At 40.2% G+C, this 19,432-nt stretch overlaps 1 protein-coding gene across 1 annotated transcript in view; it reads right to left on the reverse strand.

Annotated features, from left to right (window-relative positions):
- Positions 1–306: 306 nt before the first annotated feature.
- fam135b (family with sequence similarity 135 member B) overlaps positions 307–19,432 on the reverse strand; it is a 71,974-nt gene continuing 52,848 nt past the window's right edge. The window contains exons 8-20 of the mRNA XM_072447750.1: positions 15,700–15,859; positions 14,803–14,852; positions 14,194–14,349; positions 12,120–12,193; positions 11,895–12,049; positions 9,464–11,057; positions 7,223–7,389; positions 5,949–6,040; positions 5,738–5,835; positions 3,211–3,362; positions 2,028–2,138; positions 1,210–1,323; positions 307–514 (exon numbers count right to left, since the gene is read on the reverse strand). Of these exons, the coding sequence (XP_072303851.1) occupies positions 309–514; positions 1,210–1,323; positions 2,028–2,138; positions 3,211–3,362; positions 5,738–5,835; positions 5,949–6,040; positions 7,223–7,389; positions 9,464–11,057; positions 11,895–12,049; positions 12,120–12,193; positions 14,194–14,349; positions 14,803–14,852; positions 15,700–15,859 (3,129 nt within the window). The 3' untranslated portion in view covers positions 307–308. The remainder of the gene's footprint in view (positions 515–1,209; positions 1,324–2,027; positions 2,139–3,210; positions 3,363–5,737; positions 5,836–5,948; positions 6,041–7,222; positions 7,390–9,463; positions 11,058–11,894; positions 12,050–12,119; positions 12,194–14,193; positions 14,350–14,802; positions 14,853–15,699; positions 15,860–19,432) is intronic.

Genomic DNA, 19,432 nt, shown 5'->3' on the forward strand with positions numbered 1-19,432 from the left:
AGTAAATGCTTTCCTATTGTCTGGGTTCTAGAGGCCAAACCTCAACCTTTTTCTGACCTTGCAATATAGTGCATTCAGTATATATATATATATATTTTTATATTTATATTTATATTTACAGGGTTTATATTTAAAGGGTCTAAACCAGCCCCAAAGGGTTAAGTAGTCAAATGCTTGAGAAGATTTTTATAAGGCCTACAAAACATCTTCACAGCAGATGTTGAGTTTTGCATGGCTACACCACATTTTTCACCACAAGTTGAAATTCCCCAGAACTGGTTGATTCTTGTACTTACATGATATAAATTTCATTTAAAGTAGTTCAGGCCCGCGACTAAGAAGAACTTCTCGAGAAAGAGCTCCGAGTCCAGGACAGCGATGTGCGCGGCCCGTCCGATCAGCGTGTTGGCCGTGTTGGGCAGAGCGTGGAACACGTTCTGTCTAATGAGCTGACAACCTTTAGCCTCCACCAGCGGCAGGAGCAGGTTGTTGATCATCTCAGTGTACACGGGACCTGCGAAGAACGTTCATTTGTCAATGTAAAGTCAGGCATTTCCAAGTTACACTGTGGATGAAGCTGCCGACTAGAGGACTTTAAGACGTGATCAAATGTGTGCATGAAGCACAGCAACACCACATGCTTGCAGTTTTCAGTTAAAGATTAGCTTGAAGCGGAGGACTACGAAAGGGTAAGTGGTAAAGTTCATCACAAGCGACAGTTGGAACCTTACAATTTGAGGTTTTGGCTCTGCGATACCAAAAGTAGTGGTAAGAGAAATGCGCTGACCCCACGGAAGTCAAAAGTGCTCTCGTGCCACACCTCCTTCAAACTCGTGGAGAGGCAATTCGGGCGTCAAATCAGGCAAGAAATCCTCTAAGGTACAGGCTAAGTATCACAGCAAGCAAACTCCAATAGGCCAAAGTTGGATGATCTACAATTTATCTTTATTTGTTTCAGTTTTTCCACTGGTTTGAGAGCTTCTAGTGCCCAGGCAACTTTAATGTTTGTCTAAAGTCTAAAGTGCAAGTGAAGTTCTATTGGAGAAACAGACGACGTTTATTCTGAAAGACTACTCTGCCCATGCTCCGGAAGTTCTCCCTCACACAAGCCAATCACAGCTCAGTCCACCGCTCAGCCCCCCGCATGGCTCAACCAATCATCCATCAGCAAGTCTCAAGTACAAGCGCAAGCCTTTCACACAAACCTACCTGTGGTCCTGTCTTTGAGAGCTGTTTTGCACATCTCTATTCTGGCGGAGTGGAATGGGACGTAGCGGTCCTGAGGAGACGCCACCAACACCACGTTCTTGAAAAACTGGAGCCCTGAAAGCAAATAAAAATACTGTCTGTAGCTGGAATTGCTTGAGTGAACGAGCCGCTTGTAACATAGTGAACGTTTGTAACATGGTGGACTTTAAACGCTGGAGTTTGTTTCTGAATTGACTTGAATTTCTCCTCCTAGTCGACGTAGCTGCAACATAAATCTGTAATACACAATAATAATGTCTGTAATACCTTCAAATGCATATGTCACGAGATGTGTGTCTGCATGCGGTACACAGTGAATGGTTGTAAATGCACAGAACAATGACAGGCCGTGGCGATAACACAGTGTTCTCTCTGTAGTCTCCTGTCAAGAGTGCTTTTAAGAGAGCGCACAAGTGGGTTCCCAATGACAGGGTTTGGATCATTTTGTCAGGCTGCCGTCGTTCTGGAGGAGGAAAGAAGAGGGGGGAAAAAACCCCAACGCTTTTCAGTCTTATCTGCTTCAGTCCTGCGTGACAAACGACTGCTTTGTTCCTTCGGCGCTGTGGGGAGGCCTCTCACAAGCCTGTCGAAAGCGCCGCGCTACAGTGTGTGAGTGTTAGCGAGATGACACACGCCGAAATTTTGGAGAATGCAAAAAAAAAGTTTCAAAAACGAGACCGGTATTTCATGAATATTTTAATGGCCTGTCTGTGATGTAGCTCAAAGTGAAGAGGTCGATATCCCGCGGATGTGAAATCGGAATGATTTTTACAAAGTACCTGGTTTTTGGCTGAGCAGGTAGAGGAAGGTTTTCCGCGGGTCCACGTGATCTCGGAAGGTGAGCTGCAGCAGGGAGCCTGACTTTTTGAGCTTTTGCATTAACCACAGGCCTGGGAAGAGGCGGGAACATATGCAGTTAAAATATACATCAAACTGACATGTTCGTTTTTCTTTATCTTTTCCTCTTTTGCGTCCGTTTTGGGCAATTCTTTCACTGACTTTGAGTGCTCTCTGGTGATAGCAGAACACATAAGATACGGCTTGAAGTACAAAGGCAGTAACAGTAACTACGCTTGGAACATACGGCTCTGTTTGCTAAGCTGACGACAAAACTACATACTAGAAGTCACAGCAGGCTTTATGTTACAACCACAGTTATAATATGCAATTTTGTTCATGAAAAATATATTGAACTGTTTCCAGAAGAATTGTGACTAACTTGATGATACTTGCTCATAAACCCATACTAATAAAAAAGTGCTTAAATGTGTTTTTCTCTAAATCTATCTAGACATGCCCAGTATTAGGGGTCTGGTAAAGTATCAAAATATCAATATATGGTGATACTACATTTGGAGGTGCAGTATTGTTATTGTTGCATGACCAGCCACAAACCACAAGCTTTGACAATACTTACAATACAAATTCTTTCCTGTCTTCCCGATCTCAAATGGGCATGACTGACCGGTGGATTAACCAATCAGAGAAACACATGGTCCGTTTCTAAACATGCCTTAACAAACATTGTGGCTTATGCGTAAAAAAAGGGTAAAATATAACACATGGGATTGAGAAATGGAACCGATTTCTGCTGAATGAACACACAAAGCACCAAACTCGTATGTATTTGAGGTCAAAAGAGTTGCATATTTCTTTTCAATGTTACGAGGACAATCAGAGGAGTTAAAATGCAAATTAGCAGCTGTGGTTGGACCGTCCAAAGTTAAGAGAGGACTTTGACACCTCTTATGGGCCGATTCAGACCTTTCTGCATTCAAACAGAATGTAGGAGGGAATGGAGGGTCATTTTTGTTGTGTATTTATTATATCACATTTGGCATAGTTTTCCTTTTCTGCTACACAGTTTTAATGATTAAAAAGATTCACCACTGCTGACCGTGTAGGCCTGGATAAACCATCGCAGAGAAGCTTTTATTCTATGCGTAGCCATTTTTTTTTTACCTGTGCTGACCAGCGTGCTGTTGTTGTAGAGCGTTCCCAAGTGTGGGCCGGATAGAGACAGAAAGGTGTGCAGTTTGGGCAGATAGCAGCGGAACCGAGGCCTGGTCAGCACCGAGCGGATGATGATGTTCCCCAGCGAGTGACCGATGAAGCTGTGGACACAACACAAAGCTGGAGCTGAGTGGGACAACACGGGCGCCAATTAAAAGAGGGGCTGTTATTTCAGTACATGTAGCTTATAAATGGGAAATGCAAAATACAAACTACAACCTGTTCTTGCTGGGGAAACCTTTCTCTAGATCTGAGCCTGAAAAATGTTGTGTTTTTCCGTAATGTGTAATGCAATTTTTTTAAATAGTTCAATTAGTTTTGCTCCAGTACAGATATGTTGTAAAAACACTGATTAGAGTCAAAATTAGTCCACAAAGTGTGTTCTGTATTTAATAACTTTATTCTCCGAAAACCAGGAAGAGCGCTGTTGGCATGCTAGTTGTTGTTAGCATGCTAGTTGTTGTTAGCTTGCCCGCTCGCTCCCTCTGAAAGTTGTAAAATAATTGCAGCGTTTGATTAAAAGGCTTGGAATAAAGAATGTGGACTGTTTTTCACATATTTTAAAACAATAAAAACCAGGTACAGTGCCTTTAATTGCTGCCTTTAAAAATACAATTGCTGTAGAAAATGTCTTCAATAAAATTAATTGTGATGGAGTTATTTTTTGAAGAAATAAATAATAGTTTATTGTGTTTTCTGCAATTTAACAATGGCTGAATTTATATTTTCCAAATTAATTACTACCAGTGAGTCAATAAATAAAAATATCTCAATTTTGGAATATTTTAAATCAATTATGAAAATCCAATTGACCAGACTTCTACAACACAAGATCTAATTTAGCTCTATTCATTAACTTGAACACTCCCAAAGGCAATGATCCTAACAGTGGAAATTTAATCAGAATTAATGGTTTTGGCAAATGCAATGGGACAGACCAGACTCATGAAGCTTACTTTGTCACTTAGTTTAATTACTGTACACTTATATCTCTACCCAGAATCCCTCATTGCCACGTCTGCGCCGTCTCATCTGCTGCCACCAGCCTAAATATAGAGCAGATGCTGGCGCGGCGGGCCATTGCGTCTTGTCTTTGAAACATGCACTCCGGGGAATACAGCACAATAAGGAAAGTTAACAAACTCGAGGAGAAAGTCTTAAAAAGTAAATTGGCACATGGAGGGCAATTAAGCAAGAAGATAAATGGCTTAATTTGTGTGGAACTAGGCGATGCAACTCGATAAATGAGGAGGGTCTGTCCACAGTCACAGTCAGGGAGTTATTGGCAGGCTATGATAAGCAGGTTTCAGCCATTATGAGGTATTTTAAATATGAAGTAGAAATGTGCTGTAAAGGCCAGCTTTTTGCACCTGTGGCTTGAAAAAGTTCCTGAATAAGAACTGTCCAAATGTCTATCTGAACTGTTAACCTTGATAAAAGTGAATTCTTTCATTCTGGGTTTGGTTCCAAATTTGGGAGTGTAATTAGGGCGATATTTTCAGGAATGTGCAAAGACGTGCCTGTAAATGTCTTATTTGAGGTTCAAAAATGGCCCAAAACATGGACAAATCGTAGAATGAATCACAAAAGTGCAGAGATATCACTTTATAACCTTGTTTGGGAGATTCGACTTGATGTTTCTGTCTCTTTTTGGGGTAAAGGGGCTGTACCCAATTTATTTCATGTACTATCTGGTTTGCTCCAGTACAGATACATTATAAAAGCATCTTTTCGGGTGAAAAGTAAATTTCAGTGCTCTGTTTGCAGAGCGTGTTATTCTCCCAAAAATCAGCAAGTGCTCTGTTAGAATGCAAATGTGTGTTGGCTTTATTTACTGTGATGGCAAAACTTGCTCTGGTCTCAGAGAATTGTTAAAACGTATTAACTCTGTGAATATTGAGGATGCTGGGAATGCAGTAGCAATACATGTGTACTGCTGTTTTTAAGACTGTAAGAATCAAGTACAGAAGCTTTCATTATTGAAGTATTAACACTGTAAACCAGTATTTCTCAAACTGTGGTACGCAGACTCCTCTACAGTTCAAGTATTTGCTTGATTTGAGTCAATTTGATCCATTTCATGTCCTCCTTTGAGTTAGAACCTTGGACAGAACTACTTAGATCATGTTTAAGTCATATTAGAGACCTTGTTTGACTTAATTTAGTCGTGGAATGGTCACTTTTTAGACCTGGTTTAGATCTGTCCAACAGTGTTCTTAGATGGCACTTGATACATAACTTAATACTTGGTTTGTTCAATTTACATCGAACAAACATTTAAGTAACACTTAAATTTGCCGGTGAAATAAATTAACTTATTTTTGCTTCTATTTAGACATTATGTTTGTTTTAAATGACAATGCATATACTTTAGAAGAGGATGTGAAAACTCTTGCTATAATCCTTCAGTCTCTGCTGCCATCTGCTGTTCACACTGAGACTGTCATCACCGTGCAGTCCTAACATGTCTCCTGACCTGATCTTTCCGATGGTCAGGTTGTAGAGCTGGATGTGCTGAATGATCTCGTCCAGCAGCCTGTCCGTCATGGCGTCAAAATCTGCAAACGTGTCGCTCTGCAAAACAAACAGAGAGGCCCGTTTGTCCCCCTGGAGCACATAGCGACTCAATTTGACCGCTCCACGCTCGTGATGTCAATTTGCTCCAGTGTCCGTCAAGAAGCACGCACCTGGTTTCTCTCAGACATGAGGAAGTCCAGCCTGGAGCCGGGCAGACCTAACTCAATAAAAGTCTTCACCAGTCGTAAGTCTGCGCTGTTTCCTGGAAGCACAGAGTGAAGCAGGCGCTCATTAGCAGGTTTCACCCTTTGGTTATGTGGAAAATCAAAGAATATCTGAGGAAGTTTGATTATATAAAATATAGTATGGGAACAAGGAGGAGTGACATGGTAGAGACATGGTTTTGTTGATTCTGAGGATATAAAGAATAAATAAACTTAAATGATGGTAGTTTTCAGATTCTAGACAAAAGTACTAAAGGAGGTGTGAGTAATCAGTGGTACTTTTCATACTTAAGTAAAAGTGCAGATACAGGGGCAACGCAATTACTCAAGGAAGAGAAAAAAAAATCATGATGACGGACTTTATTAAAAGTATTAAAGAACATGTTTAACATTTTTGAGGAAAAAAGTATTTTGCACAGATTTTTGATGATGATCTTATAAAGAGTTGTTTTTTAGTCACTCAATTCATCAATGTTTCTAGGTTTATTGTTTTGTATATTTTTGTTTTCTAAAAGCTGAAGTCTAAAGCTTTTGGCAGAATTTCTCAATTATGCTAAACAGAATAATGCAGAAAGTACTTTCTAATTTCAAGTCCAGTTAAATAATGTAGTAGAGTAGGAATTACACCAGAAAAGCAAAAAGTATAAATTGTAAAATGGATTTTTTAAAAGTTAAGTACTAATACATGAAAATGACAGTACAGTAATTTTACTTTTGTACTTCCTTACATTCCTCCCAATACCACTGAAAGCAGTACTATTTTATTATTTTTATTTTTTACAAGTTTTTCTTACTATTTTGCCTTTTTTCATATGCATTGGCATGATATCTGATAATAGTTCAGCGGAGCGTTCATCCACAAAACAAGCCAGAACTGCAGTTCAATCTTCAGGGAATACATTGTGTACGTCCTTGTGCAGGGCATGTAACTGTGTCTGTGCCCACTGCAGTACTTTCAGTCCCAACTGCAGTACTTTCAGTCCCAACTGGAGACTAAATGAATGTGGTCATTTGACATCAAGGATATTCAAACATTATATATTACTAAAGTTACATGCGTCCTTAATGACAATCAAACTGTTTTTGTAAGTTAGTAGGACATGTTCTGCTGCACATTTGCATTGCTAATCACCGTCTATAAAAGGATTAACTGGTAACATTGGAGTACAATATCTGTGATGCGATACAGAAACACGACCGCAGTGGAGCGGAACACTCACCGTCGAGCCCGTGGACACACACCACCAAATGTATGCCATCCTCAAACTCCTCGTCGTCCTCTTCGGGCGGGAAGTAGGGCAGGTCAGAGGCCAGCTCGGGGAGGTCGCTGTACAGGCCGCCTGCTAAGCCCAGCTCTCTCAGCAGGCCCTCTTTGGCTTTGTAGAAACTGAGAGAGAGGAAAGGAGGCAGAAAAGGGGTTTGTTACACTGAAAGACAGTTCCATTTCAAGTAATAATAATATGAGAAAAGATATATGTATGCTTATCTACTCTGTATACTGTATGTACCGCTCATGATACTTTGCTATTCTGGTGGAGAGTGTGCTATTTACTTTGAAAATAGATGTTCCACTAAACGTACCTGTCTACAGGGAGACTAATTTACTGACTAATGAACTAACAATATGTTGTCCTAGTTTATTACCAGTGACAGAAAAAAGAAAAATAAATGATGAATACATAGTGACAATAACTATGACTAAATGTGGATATTTTATTGACTGAAAGGATATTTTTGTCAAATAATAAAGATTAAAAACGTAATTGAATGAAGTAATGAGTGGACACTTTTCAGTCCTAGAGCCCCAAGAAGCAATGCAATACAATTTATCAGAGTACACATTTAAAATAGACTTTCTAGTTAACTAAAATGCATCTAAAATCCCAAACTAAAACAAATACAAATTCTAAATGAACTCTGCCACCAGGCCAGGTTACAGGTCAAAAGTGTGGAAAGGTGAATCTGATCACGTAAAGCAAGACGTTTTTTGAGGTTTAGGCAAAAAAACAACAACAACGCACAATTGAATAAGTGCAAGATATATAACTTAAACTTCATACTGTGGAACATTCTAGTCAAAGTAATACAGTTCCTACAGATCCATAGAGACAAGAACCTTTTAACGTATGTCAGGAGCATGTAAAGGCTTAATGTAGTACTAGTTTGTCACTAAAAACATTTGGTTTACAGTTAAATACATGTTTAGTCGAATAACCCTGTTCTATATACTCTTTGATTCCACTTAAGACTGGCCAGAAGCAACGGAAGCCGCAGTTTATAACCTCAAGTCTACAAAATCTCAAGTAGAAAAGTGCAAAGTTTTATTGGGCTCGACTGTCAGAGGGCCAGGTTTGAGCCGCAGAGCAGAGTGAACAAATCCGATTCTCGCGCGTGCACTTAGCAGCTAATCATAATGGATTTGCGCAGCCCTTTGATGTGCTTTAATACACTAACGGGGCATTCCACCTCATCTCCTCTAACTCCATTTTCTTTCATTTTTATATTTATGTGTCCTCATTTCCTTTTGGGATGCTCCACATTCAGGCCATGAGTCACCTGCCTCTGTTGGAGGTTATTCAATTGACTGTGGATTAGATTTCAACTTTAGAACGGGGACATTAACATTAGGAATGTCAGGAAATGTGCAACTTTTTGGGTTAGCTGGTGTGAGCAAGCAAAGTAGGATCTTTGGTTTATCAAATGCTAATTTAAATTTAGCAACAATGGTTTGGAGGAAAAAAAGTGCAAATGCAAAGTTTCAAATAGAAAAAGCTGCTAAACTATTGTAGCTTTGTCATGAAAATTACCTTTATATAGTTTATAGTTATATACTACATTGATTTTGTCAAATTTTTTTGTCTGATAAGTATTAAATTCTCACAACAAAACATGTCAGCTTTACACAGAAGTCACAGAAGGTCAAAGTTGTAGGTACATTTTGAGTTCTTACTTAGTCATTTTACATTAGTGACTTATTTTACAATAATATATTATATATCTAATCAAAATATGTAAATATGTTCCCCTTTTTGATTGGAGGATAAATTGCATTCACAATTTAAGTTTTTATCTTACGGTATATCTGTGACACAGTCCCTCATCAGGAATTGTGTGAGCACTCCATCTACTGGCTGCAGAGGGAACTACCATGGGAAAATAAACAAAGGCTAGCTCACCCCCAACATGCAAATGTAAGCAAGCAGTTGTCATGAACGCAATGAGGCAAAAGAAATGCTCAGAACCGAAAAAAACGTGCAAATGATCTCAGAGCTCTACCTATTATGTCACAAAACTGGAAAATATGTGTTTTCTTAGGCTGAATGAAGCTAAATACAACTCCAGATGTGTTTTTGACGAGGGAACAATGTTATAAAATGGTTAAGAGCTCCATTTTGCACAATATGTGTTCTCAATTAAAACAAGTAAGACTATCATTATCTGATGCCGTCTATAAAACTTACTTTAGCATACGCTCATTGGTCTCCTCATCCATGTTCAGGGGATTCATTGAGTTTGACATGATGATCCCGAAGGAGCCCAGGGGCTGATGGGTAATTGGCGAGGTAGCTTGGCGGGCCGACATGCCACTTATGGACGGTGACTCTCTGAGAGCCGAGGAGAAGGGCAGGCAGGTGGGCGCGCAGGACACCGACATGTTCACCACCTCCACCATCTTCTTATTCACAAACGCCAGGCCCAAGTTGGGGATCTTAGCCTTATTTTGCCCGTCTAAATGCTCCTTCTCACCTGCCAGTGTCCCGTTGAGTTCTGGAGACGACATGACAACACTGAGCCCGGTCAGTTCCATCGGTCGCAGGGTGGTGGCGCTGGTGTGTCGATGCTCGTTGCTGGACTCCTTAAATCCGACATCAAGCAAATTGGACTCGCTTAGACTTTTGCGATTGTTCCTTGTTCTAATATAGGCCTTCTGCACTTCTGTATCCTCTGCTCTCAGTTGGTTCAAGTGTCCATTTGTTTCAAGGAGATGCACGTCGTCTATTGATGCACTCACTTCACTTCTAGTTCTCCAATTATTCATGCTGTTTTCCTCTTCCGTGCCGTCTGTGGATTCTTGAGGATTCAATTTCGACGCGTCCTTCAACCCTGATGTATTGTTTTTTTGCTGGTGATTGGAATGGACTGATATTTCCAACCTTAAATTGTCCCTGCGGCCTTCCAACAGCGATTGATCCGATTGCTGCGAATCCTTATTGGTACAAACATTTTCACTTAACGGTAAATGTCGGTCGCCGCGTTCTTCTGGACTGTTTATTTGCGGCGCAGACATCGATTTTGTCAACTTTCGAAGCTGCCTGTGCGGATCCTCCTCGTACGGCAACGAGCTGATGGAATTCAACGACGCCTGGATGCCTCCACTCGGTATACTCCCATTGCTCTCCATCAAAAGCCCTTCCAACGAACTTCGGTGGATTGGAAGCCTGGAAATGATCTGCTGAGGAATTTCCCGTTCGCTGGAGAAATCTAAAGGTTGGACTATTCGCAACGTTTCTACGGGCCACGCCACAGAACTGGGCTCGCTTTCGATACCTGAGTCGGAAATGACGGACGACGATCGCTTGATGAACTTTGAACCCATGAAACCGCTTCGAAGAGTCAAGTCTTTGCGAAAGTCTGCGGTATTAGAATGAGGCGTTTGGAGAGTTAATAGCGGGACATCTTCTGGATCATTATCTATGGATTGATTGAGAGGCATGGCAATATCGGATTCCTCGTCGTTTGCTCTGCTATGACGAGAAATAGCATTTTTTGACGAATCAAGATTGCTAATATCGTTCAACTCGTCTGTGCTATTTTCAGTTTCTACTATTTCTGTCTGTGTTGGTTCAATAGCATGAGTGGGAGGGAGGTGGTTGTTTCCGGGTCGGCTCTGCTCAGCCATCAGGGACATGTAGGTGGGCAGATCCATGCACTCGTCGCCGTCTGTCGGCTCTCGGGCCAGCGCCGGGGATCGTTCTCTGCGGTTGTCTTCAAAGATGTCGGCCGGATTGGACTTCTTCGGCTCCTTGTTTAGCTTGGGCTTTTCTGAGAGCCAGTCTGGGAGGAAAAGAACAAAGACGCAACAAATCAAGTTCATGATCAATAGCTGACACATTTATTCACTGTGGGGAAGTTTAGAATGACCAAAATGTCTATATAAGTCTTCAGAAGTGTTAGGCCTGGGGTAGGAGCAAGTATTTAAATGGTATTTGTGGAATAACCATAAAGAAAATCCACAAATGTTTATCTGGATCATTTATAATAGTGAGAAGGTTCAATGGCCCAACTAATTTGACAAACAAATCGATACCCCAAGAGTAAATGGTATCAAAATTAGTATCAAAACCAGTCTCATTTGAAGAATTATCGATATGGAAAAAAAAAAAAAACATACATTTGAATGAATCATGGAATAGGGAGAGAGAAGATAAAGACATTCGGCAAATGGTCGTGGCAAGATAAACTCTACTACTGGCGAGCACCAAGGAAACGTGTTTTGATTTGGGATGGGTAAATTGGCATTAAATAAAAAAAAAAGGGTAAAATGGTACTACTGGAACGTCTCTGCTTCCAAAGATGCTGGACAAAACTTGAATCTGATATCATAAAAAGCTCTGGTAGGGCTGTAATATTAACTGTAATTGATCTGAAATTGCCATTAGCCATTAACAAAGTTCAGTTCGTCCTGCAAACAGCTAAATATCTCTGGTGTGTCTTGTCTTCTACAAACATGTTCTGAACTGCATGTGATTCTTAGTTTAGCACATCATATTTCTGTTGAAAGTGCTTCTGGGTGTGGCCTTGAAATCAATTGCAAATCTAATTTAGAAACTTGCCATTAAAATCGATTATGAGTTTCATTGGTAAAAAACACGACTCCCTTGAATGTTCTACCTGTGACTGGAGACTCCACATATCGGTCCTCGAATATGATGGGCAGGCTGTTCCAGTCTCCATCGATGTCCAGGCACTCGACGGGTAAAGGAGGCATCTTGGTCAGGTACTCGGAGCTCCGCACATCAGCAGCTATCTGCCCGTGTCTGTTGATTCTAAACGGGAAGAGCATGGGCTAAGAACATGTCTTTATATCGTTATTTAATGTAAGGTCTTTTAACGTACAGTTCTTCTTGAAATGTCAGAGATAATTCTTTGGGATGTTCAGTGAAGAAATAAGCTTCAGAAAATCTTCTCACCTGAAATGATAAAGCGTAAATATACAGCAAAGAAAAGTAAAAGCTGTAAACTTACTACAACACAAATGCTTGTAGAAATACTTTTGCAAAGAGCTAAAGGTACACTTTAAATGTGCATAACCCTAATTCTACCAGTTACAGTATATAAGACTTTTATGAAATCCAAAAAGTTTAAATCAAACATTGATTTCAGTAGTAACAAATGTAATGTTGATTAAAACATTTCATTCATGTGTTTCAGGCAGATTCCTATTAGCTGTTATAGTAATAATGCATATGAAATCTAAATATTTTATCATTTGAATGGGGAAAGGTCCTCACAAGAAGGAAGCATTTGCCTCAAACCCATGACTATTTGGTTTAAGTTAACATTTAGTGATTGTATTTTCAGTTTGAAACCAATAGACGTGTTACGGTTTATGTTTAAATTGTAGTTTACCACGAGAAAAGGAGGATCTGTGTATATTTCCACATTAGACAGACCTGCAGTGGTATCAGTTCTCCCTGTGATAATTGCAGTGTTGGAGTGTTAATTGAAATCGTAGCTCCGCTGGTGGGTGGAGACGCGACAACAGCCCCGGAGGGAATATAATACCAAAGCAAACATGTTGATGATCAGACCACAGGGACCAAACTCTCCAGGAGAGAGACAGTCCGCTGAGGAGCGCCGCCGTTTCATATTTCTATTACCCAGACCAGTGATTAGATTAGAAAGAGAAAAAGGAGATGATATTTGCCCTCTCATGTGAGTTTAGAGCTACTGCACCACTAATTCTCCATCAGGCACTTTCTCTGGATGAATCTCATTGTCATTTTTGCTTATTTGGATGGAGCTGGTTGTCTGTAACTTGCTTGAAAACAAAATAAAAGTATAAACATAATTATTTGTGTCATAGATTAAACTATAATTATTCTTACACTGTAAAAAATGTACCTTGAGTAGTATAGATCGATAGTATAGATAGTATGGAAGTAGTTTAGATGTATAACCATGTATTGTGAAGCCACTGTAGATCAATTAGAGACAAAATATTTCTTTTTAAATATACCAAAAAATGTACCAAAATTACAATCACGATTTCAGTTTTATTTCAATTTGATGCCATCTACTGTATGTCTAAACTATCGACTAGTAACTACGGCATTGAAACAAGTTACACTCAACAGAATATCTGCTACTACTGCTACTTTTTCTAACAGGAGTTCTGAAAATAGCATTTTGATCATGAAAAAATAAAGTAAAATTATTAGAGGGGAAACATTTTCTTGTGGAAATTTTAATCTGGCACAGCTAAAGTTGGGGTACTGGATGTTCAAACCTCAAAAGAGGAGGTAAGTACAGTAACTCTCACAAACTCTTAAGAACAGCTTTTTTCCGACAGTGAATTAAAGCTGAGGTGAAGCGCCAAAGCTCAGTCAATCAAACACTAATCACAGCTCTTATTTCCAGGAAAACTAGATTGCCAAAAAATCCAAAAGTTGCCCCGCTTTAATATATCTATACTTTATTACTTAAGGAGGCGATATTATAATAAATCAACTTTAATGAGCTTTTAACCTTGTTACATCAGTTTTTCCTCATCAATAGTTTACTCAAAGTTGTATTTTGATAGATGCATGTTGGAGTAATCCTGTATTGTCCTGCAACTGAGGCCCATCCTTGTACTTATTTGCAAATATTTGAAAAATGAACGACAATCTTCTGTTTTCTACGGTAAAATGTAACTATAAAGAGGCGGGGCTTATCAGTTCTGCAGTTTCGAAGAGGAAGTCAATGGACCTGTTCCAATTCCTAACCTGTTTAAGACCAATATTGCTCTTTATAATGTACAGAATGTCAAAAGAACCTAGAAAAAGCCATGATATGTCTCATTTAGTCGAAATTAAGCTCTTCTCAACAGACTGAACCTTGAATTGGCGTGGCGGTAGCTCTCCTGCACACATTGCTCTACGTATTGGCATGTGTTCTGTGCAGCTGGAGCGTTCCCGGTGCTTCTCACCCTGAGCGTGTGGTGCTCCTGGGCCAGGTAGGACAGGATGTGTGGGTTCACAAGCACCGCCCCCAGGAAGTGGCTCCACAGAGCAGTGAGCTGGGAGCACAGATGGCCCACGTCTCTGCTGATCTGCTCGGCGACCTTCTCACGGCCGTCCTGCAACTGAAGAGAACATGTTCAGTGTGCCATTTATCTTTGGAGAAATGTTACTTTTATTTTTTTTATAAGTTCTAGCCTCAACAACTGTTTTTATGTATGAAAGATTTATTCCCTCATGTTCGAATTGCAATTTTGGACTTGATCTTGCACTTGGGACATGGCACTTTCTGCGAATTCTAATACTCTTTGTCTGTGAATACTTTTAGAAATGTCACTTTCATACACTTTTTATTGTGCGTTCCCAAAATGTATTATTATTTATTGGTGTTTTTGACCATGAGCTTAAACCGAAACTGTCCCTCATTACTACTGCACAGATAAAAATATTGTCCAGGTGACTATCTTTATTAATAAACGTATAGTTCAAATATGTTTTAAATTAAATGTGTTGTAAAATCATAAACTATTAAAGCAAAGAGTGCCAACACTAATGTTAAATCATATATAATGACCCACCTGTAGTTCTATAGCGAGCTGGTTTAATGTTTCATCAACAGGCAACGGTTCTGTGGGGAAATGAATTAATACATACATTTTGGTTATAATCAAAGAAAATGCTAATTTAAACCTACTTCAGAAGTGTTCAGCGTTTTCAATATTTATCTTGTTCAAGCAAATAATCAATTAAAAGTTTAGACCTTTGAAAAATTGTAAACAAAAACATTCTAATTCTGGAATGGAGGAAACGTGAAGTGGAACGTAATGTGATTTTAATGCTGGGTTTAACCTAAGAATTTCACGAAATATCAAGGTTGTTTTGGCAAATAAAAAGCACTCGGACATATGTGAGTGACATCAGAGCCTGGTTTAAAGACATTTACTCTAATATTTTACATTATTTGTTTATGTAGTAGGAGATTATGATGGACATTGAAGATTTTTGCATTTAAGGTTTTGCTGGACAAATACTTCCAGAAATATAGACCTCACAACACTTTTTCAATTCATCTACACATATAGTATATACTTTACCACAAAGTATTCTATATTTGTGAAGATACATTTTAAAAAGTTCTTTCCTAGATCTATATTTCTACCTTGGAAATAATTTTGACTTATTTTTTGTTATAAAGGCTTAAAGTCATTAGTATTTTCATCTGCTCATTTATGAAACTGTTCCTCCATTTGCCTCCATTCCAGAATGAACATTCTAATGAAATAAAGTGTCTATGTAGTACCGTGTTTGGATAGAAATACGACGCACACAATCTTCCAAATGTAGTCACTTTTCAAATTGACTAAATGACTAAAGTTTCTTGTAGTGTGCAGTGTGACAAAACTACTCCTACAAGAAGAATTGAAGAAGCGCTACTCTCCTCCGCCTCTTCAAACCTGTGCACAAGAGGCCCTCACCTGGCTCTAGCAGCGTCTGCTGGAGCTGAGGGACCTCCTTCATCAGAGCCGTGTGGTACGAGTGCAGGTCCCTGTGAGCGGCCAGCAGGAGGCGGCAGAGTCTTCGGTGCCACGTGTGGGCCCTCTGTGCACAGCTCTCACTGGCCACGTAAAAGCTCCCCTGCAGGAAGAGAGAGAGAGAGAGCAAATGTCAGAGTATGTAGGTCAGAAACATATTTGAACTTTACAGTCTGTACAGGCATGTCACTGAAGCTTTAAAGAAGAGGCTTTTATACACTGTGCACTGGTGGTAATTAGGAGGAAGATGAGAAGCAGTGCTGGACCCTAAACACAGCTTGGAGTGACAGTTAGGGTTCATCAGGAGGAAAGGTGCAGCAGGAGGATGTAACATATCCCTGTGTAAAGAGTTTAAACCAGCACATGTATGTTTAATGGGCTGCTATGAACGTGTTTAAGCACAGAATGCGTATTGGTTTTCATAGAACTGGGAGAGAGAGAGTTCATTCATCAAGTCAGCATATTTTCTGTCAGGAGAAAGTATAACGTAGAGGAATACTTGTTCTTTAAAGGTGGAATGGACGATTTTTGGCACCAAATCCGAGTCTCCTTTCCTCGTGGCGTGGACTGCCGATTAGTCCTGCCACTGCGGATCGTCCCATGAGAGCAGCATGTTTCCCTGTGTCTAAGCGCATTGATCTATCATAATATAGTTCCCTCAGTGTACGGGACGAAATTAAGACAGAGAAATACAGTTCGAGCTGACTCCGCAGAGACAGAACTCTACGGAGACGAGAGATGCGATGCGTCCATTACGCCTTTAAGTACATTTGCATCATGATGTTTCTCTATTTGTACGTAAACAATGGTATTTGTGCTTAGCAACTCCTTTACAAGTCCAGGAACATTAACATTTGAGAAGACTAATTTGGCCAAACAGACTCGAACCACCTGTGTTTAGACCAATCCCAGGGCGGCTTTGGGGTTTGGGCGGAGGCCAAAGATGAATCGCTCAGACAAACCGAAACAAACACGGCGGCGCTTCTTCAGCCTACTTTAGAGATGCTTTTTATCAATTAAATCTCAGCTTGTTGTGATGCTTTGTCCAATCACCTTCAAACAGCTGTCATGACATTCTGCCTTTTCCCGATCACTTTCAATCCGGGCGTTTCCAGATACTAGAATCATGTGTTGACAGAACCTCAATCAGTCACGAGCCAGGTTTAGTCAAGTCCGACTGAATACAGAATTACTGCTATAACATCATTAACCTTTGCATTGCTATAAAAACACCTCTAAAAACAATAGATATGTATGTTCAATGCCACACTCTAGTACCAGTAAAGTTACATTGGGCACCTTTAATGATACAGTCAAGTCCAGCCCATTGCAGTACTGTTGTTTTCCAGCAGATGGCTCTCCCACCAAGCTTAAACGACCTGCACACGATCATGCAGTGTTCACACATCCTTGAGGCCATCTTCCTAGTGTCACTCCTCTTCCTCACGAGCTCAGAATACTCTTCTTTTATCGGGGTTCCTCTCAGGCGGTGTTGTTTTGGTCGCACCGTTGGCGTTGGCTGTTCCAAAGGCATGTGGTGTCACTAGCTGCAGGCGAGTGCAGTGTCCGGCCCTATCATCAGACCTGTGTGCACTCTGTAATTGCACCAGAGCGCTCTGCCTAAACCAGGGAGGAACATCTGTGTTTACTTTCATAATTCTCCTCAGCTTTATGGAAGTCGCCCTGTCAGACAAGAAAAAATGTGATTTTTGTGCAGAAACTACTTATTACCCTAAATCTACAGTTTCTCAGCACTGACAATGTTTCGGGGGGAAAAATGTGTCGATTTGTTATGTTCAAGCCGATGTCGCAACAAACCACTGATTGAGTGAATAATGTCGATTGGCAATTGTTTGTCTAATGCGTATCTGAATGAAGGCCAACTGAATGTCTTTTCCCACTCTTTATACCCATTACACACTGCTTACTATGCTGTAATAAAGCTGCAGCCTCCAGTCATCCTTGGACGTGTGATTTGATGGTTAGTTTTATGCTAGCTTAGAAAACTAACCATCAAATCACACGTCCAATTTTCACATGTTTTAATATTCCAGTTGTGATTGTTTGTTATTTATGGTGTTTATATCATTATTGGTTTCAGAATAAGCACAAATTAAGCTTCAAAGGCAATGAAACACTAAAGATGCTACTTATTTGGTGGCTAGAGATGTAATTACGTGGTTTGACGTGTTCATTAGCATTGAAATGATCTATTTCCCTGGAAACAAGCAGGCGACGCCACCAAGCCAAGTTATAGGTCAGATCTGTGAAGAGGTGAGGCTGTTCACAGTAATAATTCACGTATTTTTGAGTATAAAAACACCTGTACTTATGTAAAGGATAGTTAAGTTTAAACCACACACAGGAAACACATTAACATCTCCATGAGACAAAAGTGCATTAGAATGTCCTCAATATTAGAATGTAATTGTCTTATGAATAATTCACAGTTTCAGCTCAGCAGACTCGGCTTTAATACAGTCGTCAGCAGGTTAATGTTAATGTAGAACTCTGTGATTTATAGTGAATTTACGTCATTACTCTGTATCCAGATGTGTATTGTCAAGAACTCCATCACGACATATCACAATATCGATATTCTGACTAAAGCACAGTGGCCCACCCACCAGAAAAGTGACATGGTGCAGCTTTATTCAGTTGTTGCATATGGTTCTTTATGGAGCACTCTTAGACACACATTCACCATTTATAGTCTGCTAGAAACAAATACAATTTAGTTTGAACCAAAGCTAAACGTATTGGAAATAAGATCCATGGTTGCTTTATGTTATGACTGGACTCCCTTGAAAAAGTGTTGCCAATAGGACTTTCCTGGTTAAATAACAGTAAAACATTTGTATCATTGCCTTAGCCTATTGCTTACAGCGAACAGATTTTGGTTGTGAAGGTCAGAGGTTGGACACTTGCTGTTTCTTATCTTTAAAAAACATGGGCACGAGATCTGGCTCTTCCAAACTGTTGTAAACATGCCACATTCTGCCTTCCAAAAGTGAAAGAAAGAAACGGTGCCGCTTGGCCACAGGTAAACACAAATCTTGAAATGCACGTGAAGGAAGAATGCACCACCTGCACGCTCCTGGGCTCGGTACGTGGCAGTGAGGGAGCGGAGCGCGTCATTAGAGCGATCAAACGCACCCACCCGCCTGGCTAAACACACAGCCTATTAAAGCGCACAGTGAGGGGTGGGAGTAACAACCAGGAGCAGAGCCGGGGGGCACAGGTTTGCGCTCATTAACATTTACTGTGGACGCTGTGACGTCTGAGGCCGCTCCGGCAAGGGATTTTTACAGGGATACAGAAGGCGTGTCTTGGGGACCTTGCAAAAACTAGATCAAGACTTACGTGGAGGCATCACGTACTTTGCAGTCCTACAACACATGATGTTAGTTTTAATGACTAGAAGAATGCAGCGCTGAGTTTTACTGTGTCATATCTTATGCGAAAGGAAAGAGACGGTATTGTCCTCTGCATTTGACCCGGCCTTCAATGCTGCTGAATGGTTCCTGTGCTAAAAATGTTCAATTTGGGGATTGTGTGTGAATATAATATTGTCTATGTGTATATATTCCTTGAACCTTTATGAGTGTAACATAAATAAGTAATATGCAGACATATTGAGCTAATTACAAAGGCAACCTCCAGAAGGGCATATTAA

This window comes from Eucyclogobius newberryi, unplaced genomic scaffold (genome assembly GCF_026437365.1).
Source record: "Eucyclogobius newberryi isolate DKJ021-1_F unplaced genomic scaffold, fEucNew1.0.hap1 SCAF_16, whole genome shotgun sequence".
NCBI classification, from domain to species: domain Eukaryota; kingdom Metazoa; phylum Chordata; class Actinopteri; order Gobiiformes; family Gobiidae; genus Eucyclogobius; species Eucyclogobius newberryi.